Source organism: Sminthopsis crassicaudata, chromosome 1 (assembly GCF_048593235.1).
Source record: "Sminthopsis crassicaudata isolate SCR6 chromosome 1, ASM4859323v1, whole genome shotgun sequence".
NCBI classification, from domain to species: domain Eukaryota; kingdom Metazoa; phylum Chordata; class Mammalia; order Dasyuromorphia; family Dasyuridae; genus Sminthopsis; species Sminthopsis crassicaudata.
The window spans coordinates 469011545-469032756 of NC_133617.1; the positions used below are offsets into that span (position 1 = coordinate 469011545).

At 33.2% G+C, this 21212-nt stretch overlaps 1 protein-coding gene across 2 annotated transcripts in view; it reads left to right on the forward strand.

Moving 5' to 3' along the window:
* The window catches only part of IQCK (IQ motif containing K), a 134954-nt gene that overhangs the window by 26942 nt on the left and 86800 nt on the right, over positions 1 to 21212 (forward strand). For both annotated transcript variants that reach the window (XM_074280936.1, XM_074280937.1), the window contains exons 3-4: positions 620 to 758; positions 4676 to 4773. In XM_074280936.1, the coding sequence (XP_074137037.1) occupies positions 620 to 758; positions 4676 to 4773 (237 nt within the window). The remainder of the gene's footprint in view (positions 1 to 619; positions 759 to 4675; positions 4774 to 21212) is intronic.

Sequence of the window (21212 nt, forward strand, 5' to 3'; positions counted from 1 at the left end):
GATATTGTGACAGCTGAAGTCTGCTATCTTTCTAGATTATGTCTTTATGCTAGGCTTAAGATTTATTCCTGATAATCCTTGTCTATTCCTTTTTTCTGCCGAGGTGATCTGTAACATAGTTTAATATTAATATTGCTTTCCTTTTTTGTTTCTCTTGGTCTTCATCTACATGTTCTTCATTGTATTCCCATTCATATTTCCCAGATGTTGTGATTAATAGTTCTTCTTACTATTAAGTACTTGCTCATAATTACAAAATTAATAATAATTGGAGCCAGGATATGAATCCAGGTCTTCTGACTCTAAATACAGTTCCCTTATATAAAGATTATTATTATTATTTTTTTTTGCATCATGCTCAATGATATTATCTTTGCACACATATGAGATAGGAACTGTATTTGTGATGTCATTGATGTAAGGAATTTCATACTATCTGGCTTTTGTTAATATAAAAAGGCATAAACACTTAATTGCTTATGATCAAAATACCATTGTAATCATTAAAAAGGAAATTGTAGCATCTGGGTCACCAGAAAGGTAATTAATATTGAGCTCTATATAATTATATAAAGGAAAACCAAATGATTTATATTATTTATGTAAATTGATTTTAAAGGTTTCTTCTCCATTGGAGGCAACAGTTTTTCCAGGTTTAAGTCCAGAACACTTTTTTCAAGTTACCCCAAATTATGCCATTGTTCAAGATGTACCTTGTGTAGCACCTGAAGCTCCAGAAGTTTTTGATCCCAAAACATGTAAGTATAACAATAAGAAAATATCTTTTCTGGTTTACCTTTGACATTACCATAGAGAATTGGGTGTGTGCCCTCAAGGAAAAAAATTCAAAGAAGGGTCAAATAAATTAAGAAATAAGCTTAGTTGATTTTTTAATTTAAAGGGGAAAATATTCCTCTTCTTTTTAAAGCTGTACTTCAGTACTTGAAGGGTCCATGATTTCATTGTTTCAAGCATATCTCCACTCATGAAGATCCTGCTAGGGTTCAAGGTCATATCCACACCAAGAGAGAGCATCAAAATAGGACTTAGATGAAGAAAAACTTAGTTTAAAAAATTGTTTTAATTTGTTGTATTTACTCAATGACATATGAAACAAAAATTTACTTAGCTGCTTAATAAATATTTACTGAATTGAATGTGCTTGTATACTTCAATGATATATGATGGCAAGTTAAATAAAAAGGGTGGGAATAAAAAAAAAGGATAGAAAAGATGTACAAGAACCCTAATAAAGAGATGCATAGGCATAGCAGAGTAGAGAGATGAAAAAAAGGGCAGACAGAATGGCACAGGAGTTTTATGATAAGTATTTTTTCTTTTCTCTATTCTCTTAGTTTCTGGAGATATGAATAGGGGTTTTTTTTGGTCTTGTTCTTATTTTAACTAAATTTTACCTTCCACCCAATTTTCCAACATTTATTTCTTTCTGTTCTTACTCACCCCCTACTGGAGAAAGAAAAATAGACACATAGACAAGCAAAACTAGTAACACAGTTATGAAAATCAACATTGAAATTTTGAAACTTTGAAATATTGTAGTGTTCTCTAATAATATGTATAATTTTACATATCAGATCTATGTAGGTACAAACAAATATTCATCTGATTTCTGAATGGAGTACAAACTCTTGACAGGCTTTATCAACTTGGAAAAGGTTTTTAGTATCTAGACCCAGCAATATATTTTATAGCTATTATCCAAGTATTAGAGTAGCTATGTATAGAAAGACTCATCAGCAGGTTTTCTGCTTGATGATAAAGCTTTTGGCCACACCCCCACTCTCAGAGATCATCTTTCAAGTTATGTTAAAGATTGTGATCTGGGACAATGGAGGGAATCAATCACACCACTGAAAACATGTATCCTTTCAGTTCTGAAGCATATGTATAAGTAGTCATACATATAATATAATATAAATATAAAGTATATTTGTAATCATGTAATTATTTCTATGCTGGAATTTTTTCTTTTTTAAAATTCAAATTGTACTTTTCAAATAAAGGTATGTTTTCCTTTGAAAAAATACTGGATTTTATAAAGGAATTACTTAGTTTTTACAATCTTAATTATGAATTTTGGCAATTAATAGTCACTTTATTAGCTCAATATCTTGAAACCTGTGAGCAAAAGCTACCTGATAATTAGTCAGTCAACAAGTATTAAAAACTTCTCTGTGCCAAGCACCATGCTAGATTCTATAAATATATAGTGAATCAAACAATTCCCCCTTGCAAGGGGCTAACTAACAGTCACCTAGTGAACAAAAATACATGTATAAATGTATATGGAATAAATACAAAGAAAAAGTGCAAACAAAAACAAAATTGCTTGAGCAGTTGAGTATATGAGATAGAAGATGTGGAAGGTGGTATTTGAGATGTATAATGAAGTAAGAGAGGGGCTTCTATGATGCTAACTGGAGAGAGTGCCTTCCAAGCATGGAGGACAGCCAAGACCAAAGCATGTAAGGCAAAGATGGAATGTCATTGTTGTGGGTAAAGAACAGAGTGACCAATTTGGTTGAATTACAGAGTACAGGAAGGGAGATTGATATTCTTGGAGACAGTAAAAATAGGTTGGGATTACTTTGTGAAGGGCTTTACAAACTAAAGAGAAGAATTTGACTTTTATTCTGTATTTACTAGAAAGTTATTGGATTTTATTGAGTACGGCAATGACAAGGTCAAATTTATGTTTAAGAAAAATTACTTTGGCAGTAGTATGGAGGATGGTCTGTAGAAGGTCAAAATTTGAGTCAGGAAGACCAATTGGGATGGGAAGCTGTTGCAATTATTCTGGGAATAGTTTATGAATGAAAAAGCATTTTATAAAACATTTAATATAAAATGCTACATTAAGTACTGAGGATACAAATGGTAAAGCAAGACATTTCCTGATTTCAAGGAACTTATATTTTAAAGTGGAGACAACATTTATAGCCAATAACAGCTGTAAATCAGATAGAAAGGTCCTATAGTCCTCAGGGTATATGGCAAATCATATTGTAATGCCTTTAATGCCATTGCCAGTGACAAAATCCTATCTGTACCTGAGGTTGAATTATTTGAATGCCAAGAATTTTAGTGGTAAGAACTTGCTTGTCCACGTTTTCAACACACTGCTGAGGAATTAGAGTTACAGGACCACCAAAGCAGTTGCCGACCCTTTTCCCACAGGTGTTGCTTCCTAGGATGATGACTTTGGGGCCTGGAGCCAGTTCTTTGGGGAGCTTTCATATCTAGGGCTCTTGGGTAACCTGGCTTTAAGTGACAGCAGGTAATCTGCTATCTACTAAGATAGTGATGTTATGAAATCCCAAAGAAAAGAGAGTATCCAGGAGGAGAAGGAATTCAGAAGAATTCCAGAAAATTGAGAAGCATCAGAACGAAAAAAGAAAAATGATCAAAAAATTATTTAGACATTAGTTTCAGTTGAGTGATGAAGTTGGAAGCCACATTGCAAAACGTTGAGCAAGAATTAGAGGCAAAGAGACAAGAAATGTAGGTAGATTTTTCAAGGAATTTGGCAGAGAAAGAATGATGACAACTTTGAGAGTCTATAGAAAGTTTGATGTTGTTATTGTTTTAGGATAGGCCAGACTTGGGCCTGTTTGAAGGCACTAGGGAAGGAAGCAACAGGGAGGGAGGTTGAAAACAATTTAATCTTTTAGAGATTAAGATTTCTCCATAATTTATTTTGGGGAGGGGGGAACTCTTCCCCAGCTAATATCAGATCAGTGTTTTTATCCAGTTGATTAGTTTACATTCTATATTTATGTAATATTTTGATATTTATTAAGTGCTTTTCTCACAACACTATTACATATATAGTGTATATATTACTCCTATTCATATATGAGGAAGTTTGAATTTAAAGATAAAATGATTTACTAAGGGTCATACAGCAAATACATATTAGAACTGGGATTGAGACAAGGTCTTATAGATCAGTGCCCTTTTCACTTGACTATTTGAAACCTAGTAAATGTTGGAGAACCCAAAGAAACAAACAAAGAGCAATCCTAGAGAAAAAAATACTTCAGGAATACTTTAGGCTCTTCAATAATACAACTTATCCCTATTGTAAGTTGTTATGGAATATAAATATTACAATGATAATGATTGTGATTTAGTTGTTTATTATCAACAGGAAGACAAGGCTTCAAGTTTACTTTCTGACACATCCTGGTTGTGTGACTCTGGGAAAGTCATTAAACTCTCAGTGCTCAGACCAGAGGCCATATGTAATCCACAATAATTTGAGAATGGCCTAAATCAAATTAAAATATGATTAGAAAATATTTAACAAAATAAATCAAAATACAATAAAATATAATGTTCATATATAGTTTTCTATGTATCTGTGTGACCTATAGGGACTCTTATGTACACTTTGTGGCCATTGTTTCTATATGTGTTTGATACCCATCCTCATGGTAATTCTTCAAGAAAAAGTGCTTCCCTGAATCAGTAGAGGGAGTATTCTCAGCTGGGAATTCCCTTTAACAATAAAAGCATAGATCCCAGTTTTTATTTGGTATTATTATTATCTATTTTTACCCAGTGAATATCTTACTTTTCTTCAAATTAACAGCAAGAAATGAAATTTATTTTTAATTATTGTCTATTGCATATCATTATCATAATTTTTTAGGTTCTCCCAGAGAATATCTAGAAAATTTCATATTTCCAGTGTTGCTTCCCGGAATGGCTAATCTACTCCATCAAGCTAAGAAGGAAAAATGTTTTGAGGTCAGTTTCTTCTTTTTTTAAAAAAAAGAGATAGCAGCATTAGAAGTAATTATTTAAATGCCATTTACTTGTCTTTCTCAAAATGAGCAAAAAATTACATTGGAGATAATTTTATTCATTCCTGTTATCCTTTATAATACCAGGAATGATAATTTTTTTTTCATTTTCCTGCGTATATTTTAAAATTTCTAATCCTTAATTATTTTGTCCTTTCCATAAGGTCTTTTTGAAATCTTTAAGTGTATCTAGTATAAATGCCTTTCCAATTTGATACCCTACACATACATGTTCCACATTTTTGCTTAACACTAGAGGGCACTGAACTGAAAGAGACTATAAATAGAAAGAACTGATTTAAAAATAATTACAATATCTAATCTTAGAATACTGATTTTCAAATCCAGGTTATCACTCACTATCTCATTTGCAATTTGAGTACTACAATAAGTAGAAGAAAACTTCACACATTTTTGATGTGTTCCAAATAATCCTATGCTGAAGCTATTAATGAAGACTGTCTAGAAGTTGACGACTAGAAGGTGCCTGGATGAAATTTTAATTAAAATTTTTTATTCTTTGTCAAAGAATGGCAAATTATGTTTCATAAAACTATATTAACTTGATTGCCCAATAGGTTTACCCAGTGCTAACTTGTACTAATTAGTACCTAGTCTTACCTTGTATTGCTAGTGATAACTTAGTATTACTCTGAGCTAATATTGAATTGAAATGTTACAAATATATTCAATGATTCAGTTAATAGAGTTGGTTTTTTTTTTGCCTTTACATTTCATGTTCAAATTTGACAATTTTTTTTCTGTTCCTGTAGTCTTTTGTAGGTTTTTTCCCTGAAGGTTTCAAAAATAACATTATTGATGATTCAATACTCAGACCTATGTTGACTTTCTTTCATCCAAATCTGTTGTGCAAGTTTACATTTTTACAAATTAAGCTTCCCCCAACCACAGTGTCTATAAAGAATTATAAACTTAATAATAAACAATCTGCTAACCCAAGATGTATTCTGTTCTTCTACAACCTAAGTTTCATACAAAATATCTGATGACTACAACAAACACCTATTGTTTGTTGTGATTTAACTGTTTTCTTATAAGTCTTATAAGTAATGAAAGTGCAAATGTTTATTTGCATTTTTTTTCTGGAAATGCTGTTTCCATCTCTCACCATTTTGTTTACATTAGAGATTTATAAATCTTATATGATAAGTATTCTCCTAATAGGATAGGAGCCCTTTAGTAGATACTGTTTTTTTTTTTCTTTGTATCTTTAGCATTTAAATGGTGTCATGTATATAATTGTGTACAAATTATTGGGATCAAGGTAAAAACTTAAATTTGTTTTCTTATGCCATAACCCTTATGGCTTTTTACATAAAAAACAAAACAAAATTATCCATATACAATATATTCTTTCTTGCGGTCAACTTGTTTTACTCAAATTGACAGTGAAGTCAAAATAGTTTGATGTATATTCTTTAATTATTGGAATAGCTTGATGAGCTAGTAGATAGAGCACTGGGTATGGAATAAAAAAAAAACTGAGTCCAAATCTGCCCTCAGATACTCACTAACTATGTGACAGTTTAACTATGTGATTTATGTGTCTACTTTTGAGCAAATCATTTAATCTTCATTTGCCTCAGTTGCCTCATATATAAAGTGGGGATAATAATAATATCTATCTCACAGAGTTCTTATGAGAATAAAATGACATTGTATTGTAAAGCACTTAACCCAGTGCCTGGTACATAGTAAGTGTTATAGAAATGTTAACTATGTTGATGATGTGATAAAACTACACATTGTATATTAGCATTACCTTTGATGAATAATCCATTTCTCAGTCTAGTAAACATGATCTTGCACCATGCCACAAATCACAAAAGTTTAAGAAATTTATGTAAGAGAGAGAGATAAATATGTATTAGTGGCCTGGGAATTTGTCTGATTTAAACACGACTAAGAAACTATGTACTTTAGTCAAGACTAGACTTAGAAAAATGAACTGTCTGGGGGGGCGGAGCCAAGATGGTAGAGAGGACACACTCATCTTCCTAAACTCTCTTTCTCCCTGAATCTAAATTGGAATTAGTGCTTGACTGTCAGAATTCATGAATATTTGGAGTATAACACATTACCATCCAAAGATAATGTCAAAATTCTCTAGAAAAGATCTGTTTTGCTCATGTTCGGGAATGGAATGGGGGTTGGCCAGGCGCAGCCATCAGGCAAGTTGGCAGTGAGAGCACAGGGAATCAGCTCACACTGATCAGACCAGAGTAGGTCGGGTTGTGGGCTCAACTAGGGGAAAATTTGCAGGGAGAACTTTACCACAGTGTGAGCTACTTTGACCTGGCAGCAAACCAGTAGATCAGCAGAGAAGTTATAAACACAGAGGGTAAAGACTATAACCCCAAAACGCTAGGCTTTTTGGGGATGTGGCCACATCCACCCAGCACCCAAGTGACTCAGTGTGATCCAGGTGCAGCCATAGTAGTTGGTCCCAGTGAAGCCCTAGTAGCTGCCTTTCTGCTGCTGCTGATTCCAGGACCTGATTTCACATCCCAGTGCAGCCAATGAGTGCTGTCCCAGTGTCCCTTCACTGCCACTTCCTGTTGTCTGTAGAGGCAGCTTGGAAATACCCCAGTGCCCCCGATAAGCAGACCGTAGGTTTTTTATTTTTTTCAAAATGAGCAAAAAAGCAAAGTGCACTCTAACTATGGATAGCTCCTATCCGGAAAGAGAACAGACTTCAAATCCTGAGGAGACTAAAACAGTTTGTCTCTAGATCCAAAGGTGGACATGATTTGGTTCCCATCACACAAGGCTCTCATAAAAGAAATTTACAAGATCTTAAAAGAGAGCTAGATGAAAAATGGGGGAAAGAAAGGAAAGGAAAACTTTGCAAGAGGTTCAGGATAAGTTATTAAAAGATAGAGTGGATAAAGAAATCAACTCCCTGAAAAACAGAATTTGCAAATTGGAAAAGATAAACAACTCTCAGGAAAACAATTTGTGAATTGGAAAAAGAAAATAATATTTTTTAAAAAATTGGTGAAATGGAAAAAAATTCCAGAGAACAAAACAACTCATTTAAAAACTCAATTGGACAAATGCAAAAAGAAATTAAAAAGCAAATGAAGAAAATAATTCATTAAAAATCAGATTTGAACAAATGGAAATGAATGACTCAAGGGGACACCAAGAATCAATCAAGCAAAACCAAAAAAATGAAAAAGAAAAGTTAAATACCCACTTGGGAAAACAACAGAGCTGAAAAATAGTTCTGGGAGAGATAATCTGAGGATTATTGGACTCCCTGAAAATCATGATGAAAAAAAGAACCTAGACACTATTTTTCAGGAAATTATCAAAGAAAACTACCCAGATGTTATAGAAACAGAAGGCAAAATAGACATGGAAAGAATTCATTGATCACCTACTGAAAAAGATCCCAAAATCAAAACTCCAAGAAATATTGTGGATAAATTCCAGAACTATCAGACTTAGATAAAACACTACAAACAGCCAAGAAAAAAAACAATTCAAATACCAAGGAGCCACAATAAGGATCACTCAGAATCTAGCAGCATCCACATTAAAGGATCAAAGGGCCTGGAATCTGATATTTCTAAAGGCAAACGAACTTGGTGTGCAGCCAAGAATAACTTACCAAGCCAAACTGAGCATTTTCTTCCAGGGAAGAATATGGACATTCAATGAAATAGGTGAATTCCATTTATTCCTGATGAAAAAACCAGAGCTAAACAAGAAGTTTGACCTCCAAATATAGTACTCAAGAGAAGCATAAAAAGGTAAAAAGAACTCTTGAGAACTGTATTTCAGTAATGGGTATACATAAAGAGTACATGTATAATTTGGTTTTACTGTTATAATATAAAAAAGGAACTAGAGGTGGAAAGGAAATTGTGCCAGAAAAAGGGAATAAAAAGAGGGAAACTACTTATCATAAAGGGGCAAAGGAAACCTATTATATCTGAAGGAATGAAGGGAGAGAAATGAACATATTGTGAATGTTACTCTCATCAGATTTGGCTCAAAGAGAAAATATTAGACATATTTGGTTTAGACAAAAACTTCTCCCACTTCATTGAAAAGTGGGAGGGGAAAAACAAAAAGGGAAGGGTTAGGGTAAATAGAAGGGAATACAGAAATAATAAGGAAAAGTCTTAAGAAAAGGGGAGGGACTTCAAGGGGAAGGGAGGGATTCTAAAGAAAGAGAGCTGCATGAAACAAATGGTGCTCATAAGTCTAATACTGGGGATGGGGAAGGGATAAGGGGGAAAGGAAAGAGAAAAGTATAATCTGGCAGGAAATGCAGAATTAGGAGTTTTAACTATAAATGTGAATGGGGTAAACTCCTCCACAAAGCGGAGATGGATACCAGACTGGAGTAAAAGTCAGAATCCTACAATATGTTGTTTACAGGAAACACACTTGAAGCAGAGTGACATATACAGAATAAAGGTAAAAGGTTGGAGCAGAATCTACTATGCTTCAGGTGAAGCCAAAAAAGCAGGGGTAGCCATCCTGATCTCAGATAAAGCAAAAGCAAAAATTGATCTAATTAAGAGAGATAAGGAAGGGCACTATATCTTGCTAAAGAGTAGCATAGATAATGAAGCAATATCAATATTAAACATATATGCACCAAGTGGTATAGCATCTAAATTCCTGAAGAAGTGAAGAGAGTTGCAAGAAGAAATAGACAGCAAAACTATAATAGTGGGAGATCTCAACCTTGCACTCTCAGAACTAGATAAATCAAACCACAAAATAAAAAAACAAGTTAAAGAGGTAAATAGAATACTAGAAAAGTTAGGTATGATAGATCTTTGGAGAAAACTGAATGGAGACAGAAAGGAGTGCACTTTCTTCTCAGTAGTTTATGGAACCTATACAAAAATTGACCATATATTAAAGACCTCAAAATTAAATGCAGAAAGGCAGAAATAGTAAATGCATCCTTCTCAGATCACAATGCAATAAAAATTAAATTCAATAAAAAGCCAGGGGAAAATAGACCAAAAAGTAATTGGAAATTAAATAATGTCATCCTAAAGAATGATTGGGTTGAAACAGCAAATCAGAGATATAATTAACAATTTCATCCAAGAGAATGACAATAATGAGACAAACAAAATGTGTGGAATGCAGCCAACGTGGTAATAAGGAGAAATTTTATATCTCTAGAGACTTGCATAAAATAGAGAAAGAAAAAAAATCAATGAATTAGGCTTACAAATTTAAAAAAGCTAAAAAAAGAGCAAATTAAAAACCCTCAAACACTAAATTTGAAATTCTAAAAATAAAAGGAGAGATCAATAAAATTGAAAGTAAAAAATCTATTGAATATAAAATAAAACTAAGAGTTGGTTTTATGAAAAAACTAACAAAATAGATAAACCCTTGGTAAATTTGAATAGAAAAAGGAGAGAGGAAAATCAAATTGTTAGTCTTAAGAATGAAAAGGGAAAATTTTCCGCTAATGAAGAGGAAATTAGAGCAATAATTAGGAGTTACTTTGTCCAACTTTATGCCAATAAATTTGATTACTTAAATGAAATGAATGAATATCTTCAAAAAATATAGGTTGCCCAGATTAACAGAGTAAATTGGTTAAATAATCTATTTTAGAAAAAAAAATAGAACAAGCTATTAATCAACTCCCTAAAAAAAATCCCCAGGACCAGATGGATTTACATGTAAATTCTACCAAACATTTAAAGAACAATTAACTCCTATAATACATAAAGTATCTGAAAAAACAGGGAATGAAGGAATCCTACCAAATTCCTTTTATGACACAAACATGGTACTGATACCTAAACCAGGTAGAACAAAAACAGAGAAAGAAAATTATAGACCAATCTCCCTAATGAACATCAATACAAAAATCTTAAATAAAATCTTAGCAAAAAGATTACAGAAAATCATTTTTAGGATAATACACCATGACCAAGTAGGATTTGTCCTAGGAATGCAGGGCTGGTTCAATATTAGGAAAACTATTAGCACAATTGATTATATCAATAACCAAATTTAACACAAACCATATAATCATCTCAATAGATGCAGAAAAAATTTGATAAAATCCAACACCCATTCTCATTGAAAACACTGGAGAGTATAGGAATAAATGGATTTTTCCTTAAAATAGTCATTAACATCTATTTAAGACCATCAGTAAGCATCATATGTAATGGTGATAAACTGGAACCATTCCCAGTAAAATCAGGAGTGAAACAAGGTTGCCCACTTTCAATATTACTATTCAATATTGTACTAGAAATGCTAGCTTTGGCAATAAGAGATGAAAAAGAAATTAAAGGAATAGAGTAGCTAATGAGGAAATCAAATTATCACTCTTTGCAGATGATATGATGGTATACTTAGAGAACCCCAGAGATTCTACTAAAAAGCTATTATGGGCCAGAACTCTGAAACAAAGATTCTTACAAGGTGTTAAGTCAGTGTAATTGATAAAGACAATGGTTATCTAGTATAGCATAGTGCTTAATATTTCTCTAAGTTCAGTATGATTAATTTGATCTTACAACAAATAATGATTTCCTAGTGATACAATGATTGGTTTATACTCAGTGTAGAGCATATAAGCCAGATGGGATTCAGAGCCAGGGAGGACAAGAGGATTGGACGCAGGAGCTCAAGCTCTTGGAGCCAAGCAGAGACAGATTCATTCCATCTTCCACCTTTGTGGTGGCTAGAGGCTGAAGCTCAAGCCCTCGGACTCAGAGAGATGCATTCCATCTTCATCAGCCTTGTGGTGGCTGGCTTGTCCTCCTGCATTTTCTCCACTGAAACCAAGTGCACTCTAAAGGCCACAAGAAAGCTAGCTGAGAACCAGGCGAAGGAGACAATAAAGAATTTGGACTTTAACACCTCATTTTTCTTCTGGTGATTAATATAGTGAGATGAAGGCTGCTCCAAGACCTCCAGAAAATCAAATAAGAACACTACATTTTGGCACCCAACGTGGGACTAAGAACCTACATCTGTGACCCAGAAATTAGGGTAAGTACAAAAATAGACAAGAAGGTAATGTTGTAAAGGGCTAAACTAGTATTTCAACTAAAATGGGACAAATGTTTAGAAAGGAGCCTTTTCCACTTCAAGGAAAATGTGTTGAAAGCATGGTTAAACACATTAAAAGCCAGGCTTTGATTGTAACTTGGGAGCAGATCATTGAACTTTTAGAAACAGTACAGTACACATCTCCTTGGTTCTTTAAGGAAAAAGAATTAGATCCAAATGAGTGAAAGTTAGTAGGAGAGCAGCTAGGTGAATATTACAGTGATAACGGTACTGATTCAATTCCTAAAGAAACATTTTATACATATAACGTCCACAACTTTAGCAAAATTTCAGGACACAAAATAAATCCACATAAATCATCAACATTTTTATACATCACTAACAAAATCCAATAGCAAGAAATACAAAGAGAAATTCCATTTAAAATAACTGTTTCTAGTCATATGAAAAGGTGTTCCAAATCATTATTGATCAGAGAAATGCAAATTAAGACAACTCTGAGATACCACTACACACCTGTCAGATTGGCTAAGATGACAGGAAAAAATAATGACGAATGTTGGAGGGGATGTGGGAAAACTGGGACACTAATGCATTGTTGGTGGAGTTGTGAACAGAGAACAATTTGGAACTATGCTCAAAAAGTTAACAAACTGTGCATACCCTTTGATCCAGCAGTGTTACTACTGGGCTTATATCTCAAAGAGATCTTAAAGAAGGGAAAGGGACCCATATGTGCAAAAATGTTTGTGGCAGCCCTTTTCGTAATGGCTAGAAAATAGATAATGAAGGGATGCCCACCAATTGGAGAATGGCTGAATAAATTGTGGTATATGAGTATTATGGAATATTATTGTTCTGTAAGAAATGACCAGCAGGATGAATACAGAGAAGCTTGGAGAGACTTATTTGAGCTGATACTAAGTAAAATGAGCAGTACCAGGAGATCATTATACACTTCAACAATAATATTACATGATGATCAATTCTTTTTTTTTTAAATTAATTTTATGATTATAAAATTTTTTGACAGTGTATATGCATGAGTAATTTTTTTTATAACATTATCCCTTGTATTCATTTTTCCAAATTTTCCCCTCCCTCCCTCTACTCCCTCCCTTAGATGATAGGCAATCTCATACATTTTACATGTGTTACAGTTTAACCTATATACAATATATGTGTGTAAATCCAATTTTCTTGTTGCACGTTAAGTATTGGATTCCGAAGGTATAAGTAACCTGGGTAGATAGACAGTAGTGCTCACTTCCCAGTATTCCTTCTCTGGTTGTTTCTGTCCATCACTGATCAACTGGAAGTGAGTTGGATCTTCTTTATGTTGAAGATATCCACTTCCACATGATGATCAATTCTGATGGACATGTCTCTCTTCAACAATGAGGGGATCCAAATCAGTTCCAATTGATCAGTAATGAACAGAATCAGCTACACCCAGAAGGAAGACTGAGAAATGAGTGTGGACCACGATATAGCATTTCCACTTTCTCTGTTATTGTTTGGTTTGCATTTTTGTTTTTTTCTTCTCAGGTTATTTTTATCTTCTTTCTAAATCCAGTCTTTCTTATACAACAAGATAACTGTATAAATATATATATATGTATATATATATATATATATATATAAATGTATAGTATTTAACATATGCTTTTACATACTTAACATGAATGGGACTACACCTATCTAGGGGAAGAGGAAAGGAGAAGAAAAACTGAAACAGAAGTTTTTGCAAGGGTCAGTGTTGAAAAATTACCCATGCATATGTTTTGCATATAAAAAGCTATAATAAAAAAAGAAAAATGGATTGTAAAAAGGACATTGCATATGCAAAGGTTTTTACTGGATATAAAAAAGTTACAAGGTTTTTTGAAAAGGGACATAAATGTAAGTATTTTATTTGGATCCCAGTAATTTGCATGCTACTGTACACCAAATTATTGTGTTAGATACTAGGAATACACATTTAAAAAATAGTACTGACTCTCAAGGAGTTTCTAGCCTAAGGGGAGGATACTTGCTATAAAAGAGATGCAGTTCTCTATTATAGACAAAATGGTGGACTTACCATGAAATAAAACACATTTACAATGGCAAGAAATAATGAAAAGTTAGCTTTTTATAAATCATTATGGATGAAACTTAAGGGAGGTCAATACAGAGCAGGAGAAAGAATTCTGGGTGAACAGGGTTCATATTCTGCCTCAGATACTTAATTAGTTACATTGATTACATTAGTTACATTAATTAGTTACATGATCTAGATAGGTAGCTAGCTATATTATCTACATACATATCCAGATAGAGCACCAGTCCTGGAATTAGTAAGATCTGAGTTCAAATCTGGTCTCAGACACTCACTAGCTGTATGATCCTGGGCAAGTCATTTAACACCAACTGTACCCTGTGTATGTGTATCAGATTACACAAGATTAATCATGATAGTATAGATGTTTTGGCCTCACTCATTGAAATCAAGATAGGAGAAAGTTTCAAGTAGAATAAAAGACTGAGATACCCTTGAAGAGACTAAGGAGTGCAAAAACAAAAACTCATTGGATTTGGTTTCCAAAGAGTGTTTTTTGTGAAATAATGGGGGTAGAAGATTAGAATAGATTAAAGAAGTACTAGAAACTCACATGTATTGATGTTGAAAAAAGAAATCAGCAGAACCAGGAGAACATTGTGTAATAATAACAGCAATATTGTATGATGATCAGCTGTAAATCACTTAGTTATTCTCAGCAATAATCTGATTCAAGACAATTCTACAGGCCTCATGATTAAGATGCTATCTGCCCCCAGGGGAAAAACTTATTATAGTCTGAATAGAGATTGAAACATACTGTTTTACACTTTATTTTTTTGTGTTTTTTTTTATTTTGGGTCTGTTTTTTCTCTATGACTAATATAGTATTGTATGACTAATATAGCAATATTTTTTTTTGTGTGTGATTACACATGTGTAACCTATTTCAAATTGTTTATCTCAGGGAGGGGCAAGATAAAGAAAGGAAGAACAGAATTTGAAACTTAAAATTTAAAAAGATTAAAATTAATTTTTTTAAAATTAAAAAATAATTTTTAACAATTAAAAAAATAAAAATAAAAAATTGAAACTTAAAATTTAAAAAAATTAAAAATGTAAAAATAATTTTACATGCAATTGAGAAAATACAAAATATTATTAAAATATTATAAATATGAAAAGGAAAAATAAACTTGAAACAAAAATATTGGGTTAGTAAGGAAATAGAACTAGTTGGCATAGACCAGGCAGTCTTAATTTAATTTAATTTTTTTATATCCTGGATCACTTCAACAGTCTATTGAGAACCCCTTCTCAAATAATTTTTTAAAAATTTTGTTTGTAATTGAAGGAAATGTAAAAGTTACTAAAATACTTTTTAGCTTGTGGAAGTAAAGATATAATTTTTCCCACCCAATTTTACAGACTCCCTTGAAATCTGAACCACAGGTTTAAAAACTCTGGTGTAGGCAATTTCTGAAGTTTTGTGGTCAAAGGAAGGAAATATCACCATATGGTCCCAAATCTACCCTAAGGTAGACTTCCAAGGACTCATACAGTCCTGATTCTTATCCTGGGAGGGCCTGATACCAAATGGATCTGTTTATCTCCTTGTCCCCAGCCTTTAAACCATTTCTATCACCAATTTGTTTTTATGTCTTCATAAGTGTAGATAACCAACGTCTATTTCCACAAAGGCATTCAGTGTACAATATGGGTATCAAGTATAGGAAAGCTTTTTATTTCCTTCACCACAGAAAATGCATAAGACACAAAATTCAGGCACCCATGAACAAATATAGAAACATAATACATTCATGTGATAGATTTCATTTTCTCCCCTGGGTAAAAGCACTTTTGAGTGCTCCCAAGCAAACACTTCCCATTTTTCTCAAACTTGTACTGTGATGAGACATAGATCTTCTGATTCTTTATGATATGGCTTTAATTTTCCAGCTTTCCAGTCCTACTGGGCACCATCTTTTTTTTCTTGGAAAAGTATAATTTTAAGGGAATCTCCCTAAGGATGGCAATACCTGACTCTGAAAATCAGAACTGATGAACTTAAAAGTAATGGAATCTGTAAAGCTGGAAATATCCATTCTTTCTCTCTCTACCCTCTGGCCTATGCCAGAAAAGGAAATAAATTCTTAAGAAAGCAGCTGGAAATTGAAAATTCAGAAATTCCCATTTCTGATTCTACTGAACAAGCCTAAGCAAAATTGCTACAAGCTTCTGCCAGGTACTGTTCTTCTGATGAGACAGGACAGATCCCTTTTGTTTTGCCATCCTTAATATATCCCGGTCTAGAAGCTGAAGGGGAAGAAAATTCAAAAAAAGGAAGAGACCTCAGAGACATTGATTCTTCTTCCCACAAGCATCTAAGCTCTTGAATTCTTAGTCACCTCAGCCTTAAGAAGCACCCTTTAGTATTGAAAGCTAAATATGAAGTTGCTTAGACACACACCTACTTCCAGGAGAAATGCCTTTCTAACAAAGGTTCAAAACCAATAATTTTTTTCAACTTAATTAAGAGGATTCAACAAATTGATCATGGAGTTTCCCTGTCCAACTTCCAACTCTTCTCTCCAGTTAATATTTGATGTTCCACATATTTTATGTTCCCTGATATGCTTTGGATTTTTTATAATAGCTTTTCATTTTTCAATATACATGCAAAAATAATTTTTAACATTCACCTTTGTAAAACCTTGTGTTCCAAATTTTTCGCCTTCCTTTACCCCTTTCCTCCTCCTCTAGACAGCAAACAATCCAATATTGGTTAAACATGTGCAGTTCTTTTGAGCATATTTCCACATTTGTCATGCTATGCAAGAAAAATCAGAACAAAAAGGAAAAAAGAAAATATGAGAAAGAAAAAACAAACAAAAAACAACAATGCAAATTAAGACTATGCTGAGATGTCACTACACACCTGTCAGATTGGCTAGAATGACAGGGAAAGATAATGCAGAATGTTGGAGGGGATGTGGGAAAACAGGGACACTGATACATTGTTGGTGGAATTGTGAATACATGCAGTCATTCTGGAGAATGATTTGGAACTATGCTCAAAATGTTATCAAACTGTGCATACCCTTTGATCCAGCAATGTTACTACTGGGCTTATATCCCAAAAAGATCTTAAAGAAGGGAAAGGGACCTGTATGTGCAAGAATGTTTGTGGCAGCCCTCTTTGTAGTGGCCAGAAACTGGAAACTGAGTGGATGCCCATCAATTGGAGAATGGCTGAATAAATTGTGGTATATTAATATTATATGGAATATTATTGTTCTGTAAAAAATGATCAACAGGATGATTTCAGAAAGGTCTGGAGAGACTTACGTGAACTGATGCTGAGTGAAATGAGCAGGACCAGGAGATCATTATACATTTCAACAATAATACTATATGATGGTCAATTCTGATGAACATGGCTCTCTTCAACAATGAGATGAACCAAATCAGTTCCAATAGAGCAGTAATGAACTGAATCAGCTATACTCAGTGAAAGAACTCTGGGAGATGACTATGAACTACTACATAGAATTCCCAATCCTTCTATTTTTGTCTGCCTGCATGTTTGATTTCCTTTACAGGTTAATTGTATACTATTTCAAAGTCCGATTCTTTTCGTACAGCAAAATAACTGTTGTGACATGTATATATACATTGTATTTAATTTATACTTTAACATATGTAACATGTATTGGTCAACCTGCCATGTGAGGGAAGGGGGGGTGGAGGGAAAAATTGGAACAAAAGGCTTGGCAATTGTCAGTGCTGTAAAATTACCCATGCATATATTTGGTAAATAAAAAGATATATAAATAAAAGATATATATATATATATATATACATATATATATATATATATATATATATATATATATATATATATAAAGAATCCTAAAGAATCCTTGTCTTAAGAATATTTCTCCAGAGTTCTGGTCCATTACATATACATATATAATATGTATATATATATATATATATATATATATATATATATATATATATATATATATATTTATACAGTTATCGTGCTGCACAAGAAAAATCAGTTCAAGAAGGAAGAAAAAAAAACTGAGAAAGAAAACAAAATGGAAACAAATAACAACAGAGTGAGTGAGAATGCTATGTTGTGGTTCATACTCAGCTCCCAAGGTCTTTTCTTTGGGTGTAAATATGGCTCTCTTCATATTGGAACAATTAGAACTGGTTTGAGTCATCTCATTGTTGAAGAGAGCCACTTCCATCAGAATTGATCATCATATAGTCTTCTTGTTGCCGTGTAAATGATCTCCTAATTCTGTTCATTTCACTCAGCATCAGTTCATGTAATTCTCTCCAGTCCTCTGTGAACTCATCCTGCTAGTTGTTTCTTACAGAACAATAATATTCTTTAACATTCATATACCATAACTTATTCCCCAGCCATCCTCCAATTGATGGGCATCCATTCAGTTTCCAGGAAAACTATCTTTGTTACATATTTGGAAAAAATAAAAGCTATTTTTAAAAAAGAAATCACTGGTAACTTTTCCCCAGTATTTTATTTTTCCAAATACATGCAAAGATAGTTTTCAACATTCACTTTTGTAGAACTTTGTGCTCCAAATTTTTCTCTCTCCCTTCCTCACTTCCCCTCTCCTCAGGACAGCAAACAATCTAATAGAGATTAAACATATGCAATCCTTTTAAACACATTTCCATATTTATCATGTTGAATCATTGGTAACTTTGTAGAATGTAGTTACAGTGGAGTTATGAAGTTTGAAGTCAAACTGCAAAGAGTTGATAACTGAGAGAGAGGAGAGAAAGTGGAAGTAAAGATTGTAAATAACTTTCAAAAAATATTTTTCCCAATCTCACATGAATACATTTTTTTACATTTGTGGTTAAGTTTTGAGTTCCAAATTCTCTCCCTCCTTTTGTTCCTTTCTCCTCCCAGAAATGATAAGCAATGTGATATAGATTATACATGTGTAATCATGTAAAACATTTCTGTTTTAGTCATTGTGTGTGTGTGTGTGTGTGTGTGTGTGTGTGTGTGTGTGTGAAAGCCCACAAAGGAAGCAAAGAAAGTAAAAAGTGGTAAGCTTTAATTTGCATTCAGACTCATCAGTTCTTTCTCTGGATATGGAAAATATTTTTCATCATGAATCCTTTGAGATTTTCTTAGATCATTATATTACTGATAATAACTTTCACAGTTTTTCATCATAAATATTGCTGTTATGTGTATAAGTGTTCTGGTTCCACTCACTTCACTTTATATCAGTTCATGTAAATCTTTCCAGCCTTTTCTGAAGTTATCTTGTTCATCTATTTTTTTTTTTTTTTTTTTTTTTTTTTGCTGAGGCATTTTCGGTTAAGTGACTTGTCCAGGGTCACACAGCTAGGAAATATTAAGTGTCTGAGACCAGATTTGACGTCAGCTCCTCCTGACTTAAGGGCTACGTGCTCTATCCACTGCACCACCTAGCTGGCCCTTGTTAATCATTTCTTATGGCACAGTAATATTTCATTACAATGATCTTGTTCAGCCATTTCCCAACTGATGGACATAGTCTTAATTTCCAACTTTAGCCACTAAAAAAATCCTGCTATAAATACTTTTGTACAAATAGGTCTTTTTCCTCATCTTTTTAAATCTTTTTGACATAAATATGTAGTAGTGGTATTTCTCAGTCAAAAGATATACACAGTTTTGTGGCTCTTTGGGTACAGTTCCAAATTGTTTTCCATAGTCACAACTCCGCTAGCAGTGCATTAGTGTCCCAGTTTTTCTACACTCCTCCAGCATTTATTGTTTTTCTTTTCTTTTCTATCACATTAGGCAATCTAACAGATGTGAGGTGGTACTTCAGAATTGTTTATAAATAGGAATTTGACAGAGAAAGAAAGAAATATAAGATGGTAGCTTGAGCAGATGGTAAGGTCTAATGAAAGATGGGAGACACTTGAATATGTAGGGAAAGAACCTTTTAATAAGGAGAGATCACAAATTTGAGAGGAACAAATCATTCAGGCTTTAGTCTACTAGAGAAGATGAAATGGGATGGGTTCAAAGGGACATGTGTAGAGAAGTTTTATAGATAACTGGGGCGGGGGATGAGGCAAAAGCATCAGAACACCAAGAAGTAGGAGGAACATATATCTAGAAAGAGAACATAGTGGCCTAGGAGGGATAGTGAGTAGTCATGAATATACAGCAGTAGCATTAGGATTCACGATACAAAATGACTCTCATTTTACTTTTCTGTTTCCTTTATGAATTTATATTCCTAGGAGACACAAGAGAAAATAACCCTATCAAAAATAAAATTCTCAAAATAATATAAAATTAAACAAATAATAGAAAGGGAAGGTGGTTAAAATTGATAAATGTACTAAAAAGGAAGGGATTCAAATGTCATATTCCAGAAACTTCTCATCAGTGAAATAGAATTTTTTAAGACACTTTTAGAAAATTCTGTACCTGTTAAGTATAGAATGGGCTAACTAGATTGTATAGTAGATGGACCTGGAGTCAGGAGACTGACTCCTTTTCATGAATTGAATCTGGCTTGAGACACTTAACTAGCTGTGTGGCAAGTCATTTCATCCTGTTTGCCTCAGTTTCCTATCTGTAAACTGAGCTGGAAAAGGAAATGGCCAAGAAAACCCCACATGGAATCATGAAAAGTCAGAAATAACAACAATATCCAAATATATAATGGGAGAATAAAATTCAAAATAGTAGAGATAAAAAGAGAATAAAATAAGGAACAGGACAAAGTACATGAAAACATCTTGAAACCAGGTGCTACAAGACTAAGAACCTGAATTTAATTACAATTAATTAAGAAAATTCAAGAAATAAACAACAAGAAAATCTATGGATGCTGACTATATATATCACATTATATAAACAAAACTAATTTCAGGGACAAAGTGCTGATTTTAAATAGGAAGCTAGTAAAGATCATTACAAAGGAAATAAAAAGAATAAGCAAGTCTTACAATTATTGCTTTAAATGTGAACATAATAAAAAAATCCAATAAAAAGAAAGAAAATAGTAGAATGGATAAGAAAACCAAACTGAAAAATCTGATGTATATAAGAAACAATAAAAAAATAAAGATACATACATTGTGCAAATGAGTTTTGTTGTTATTCAGTTATTTCAGTCATACCCAACTCTCCATGACCTCATCTGAGGTTTTCTTGGCAAAGATAATAGATTGGTTGGCCATCTCTTTCTGCAGTTCATTTTATAGATGAGGAAACTGAAGCAAACAGGATTAAGAGA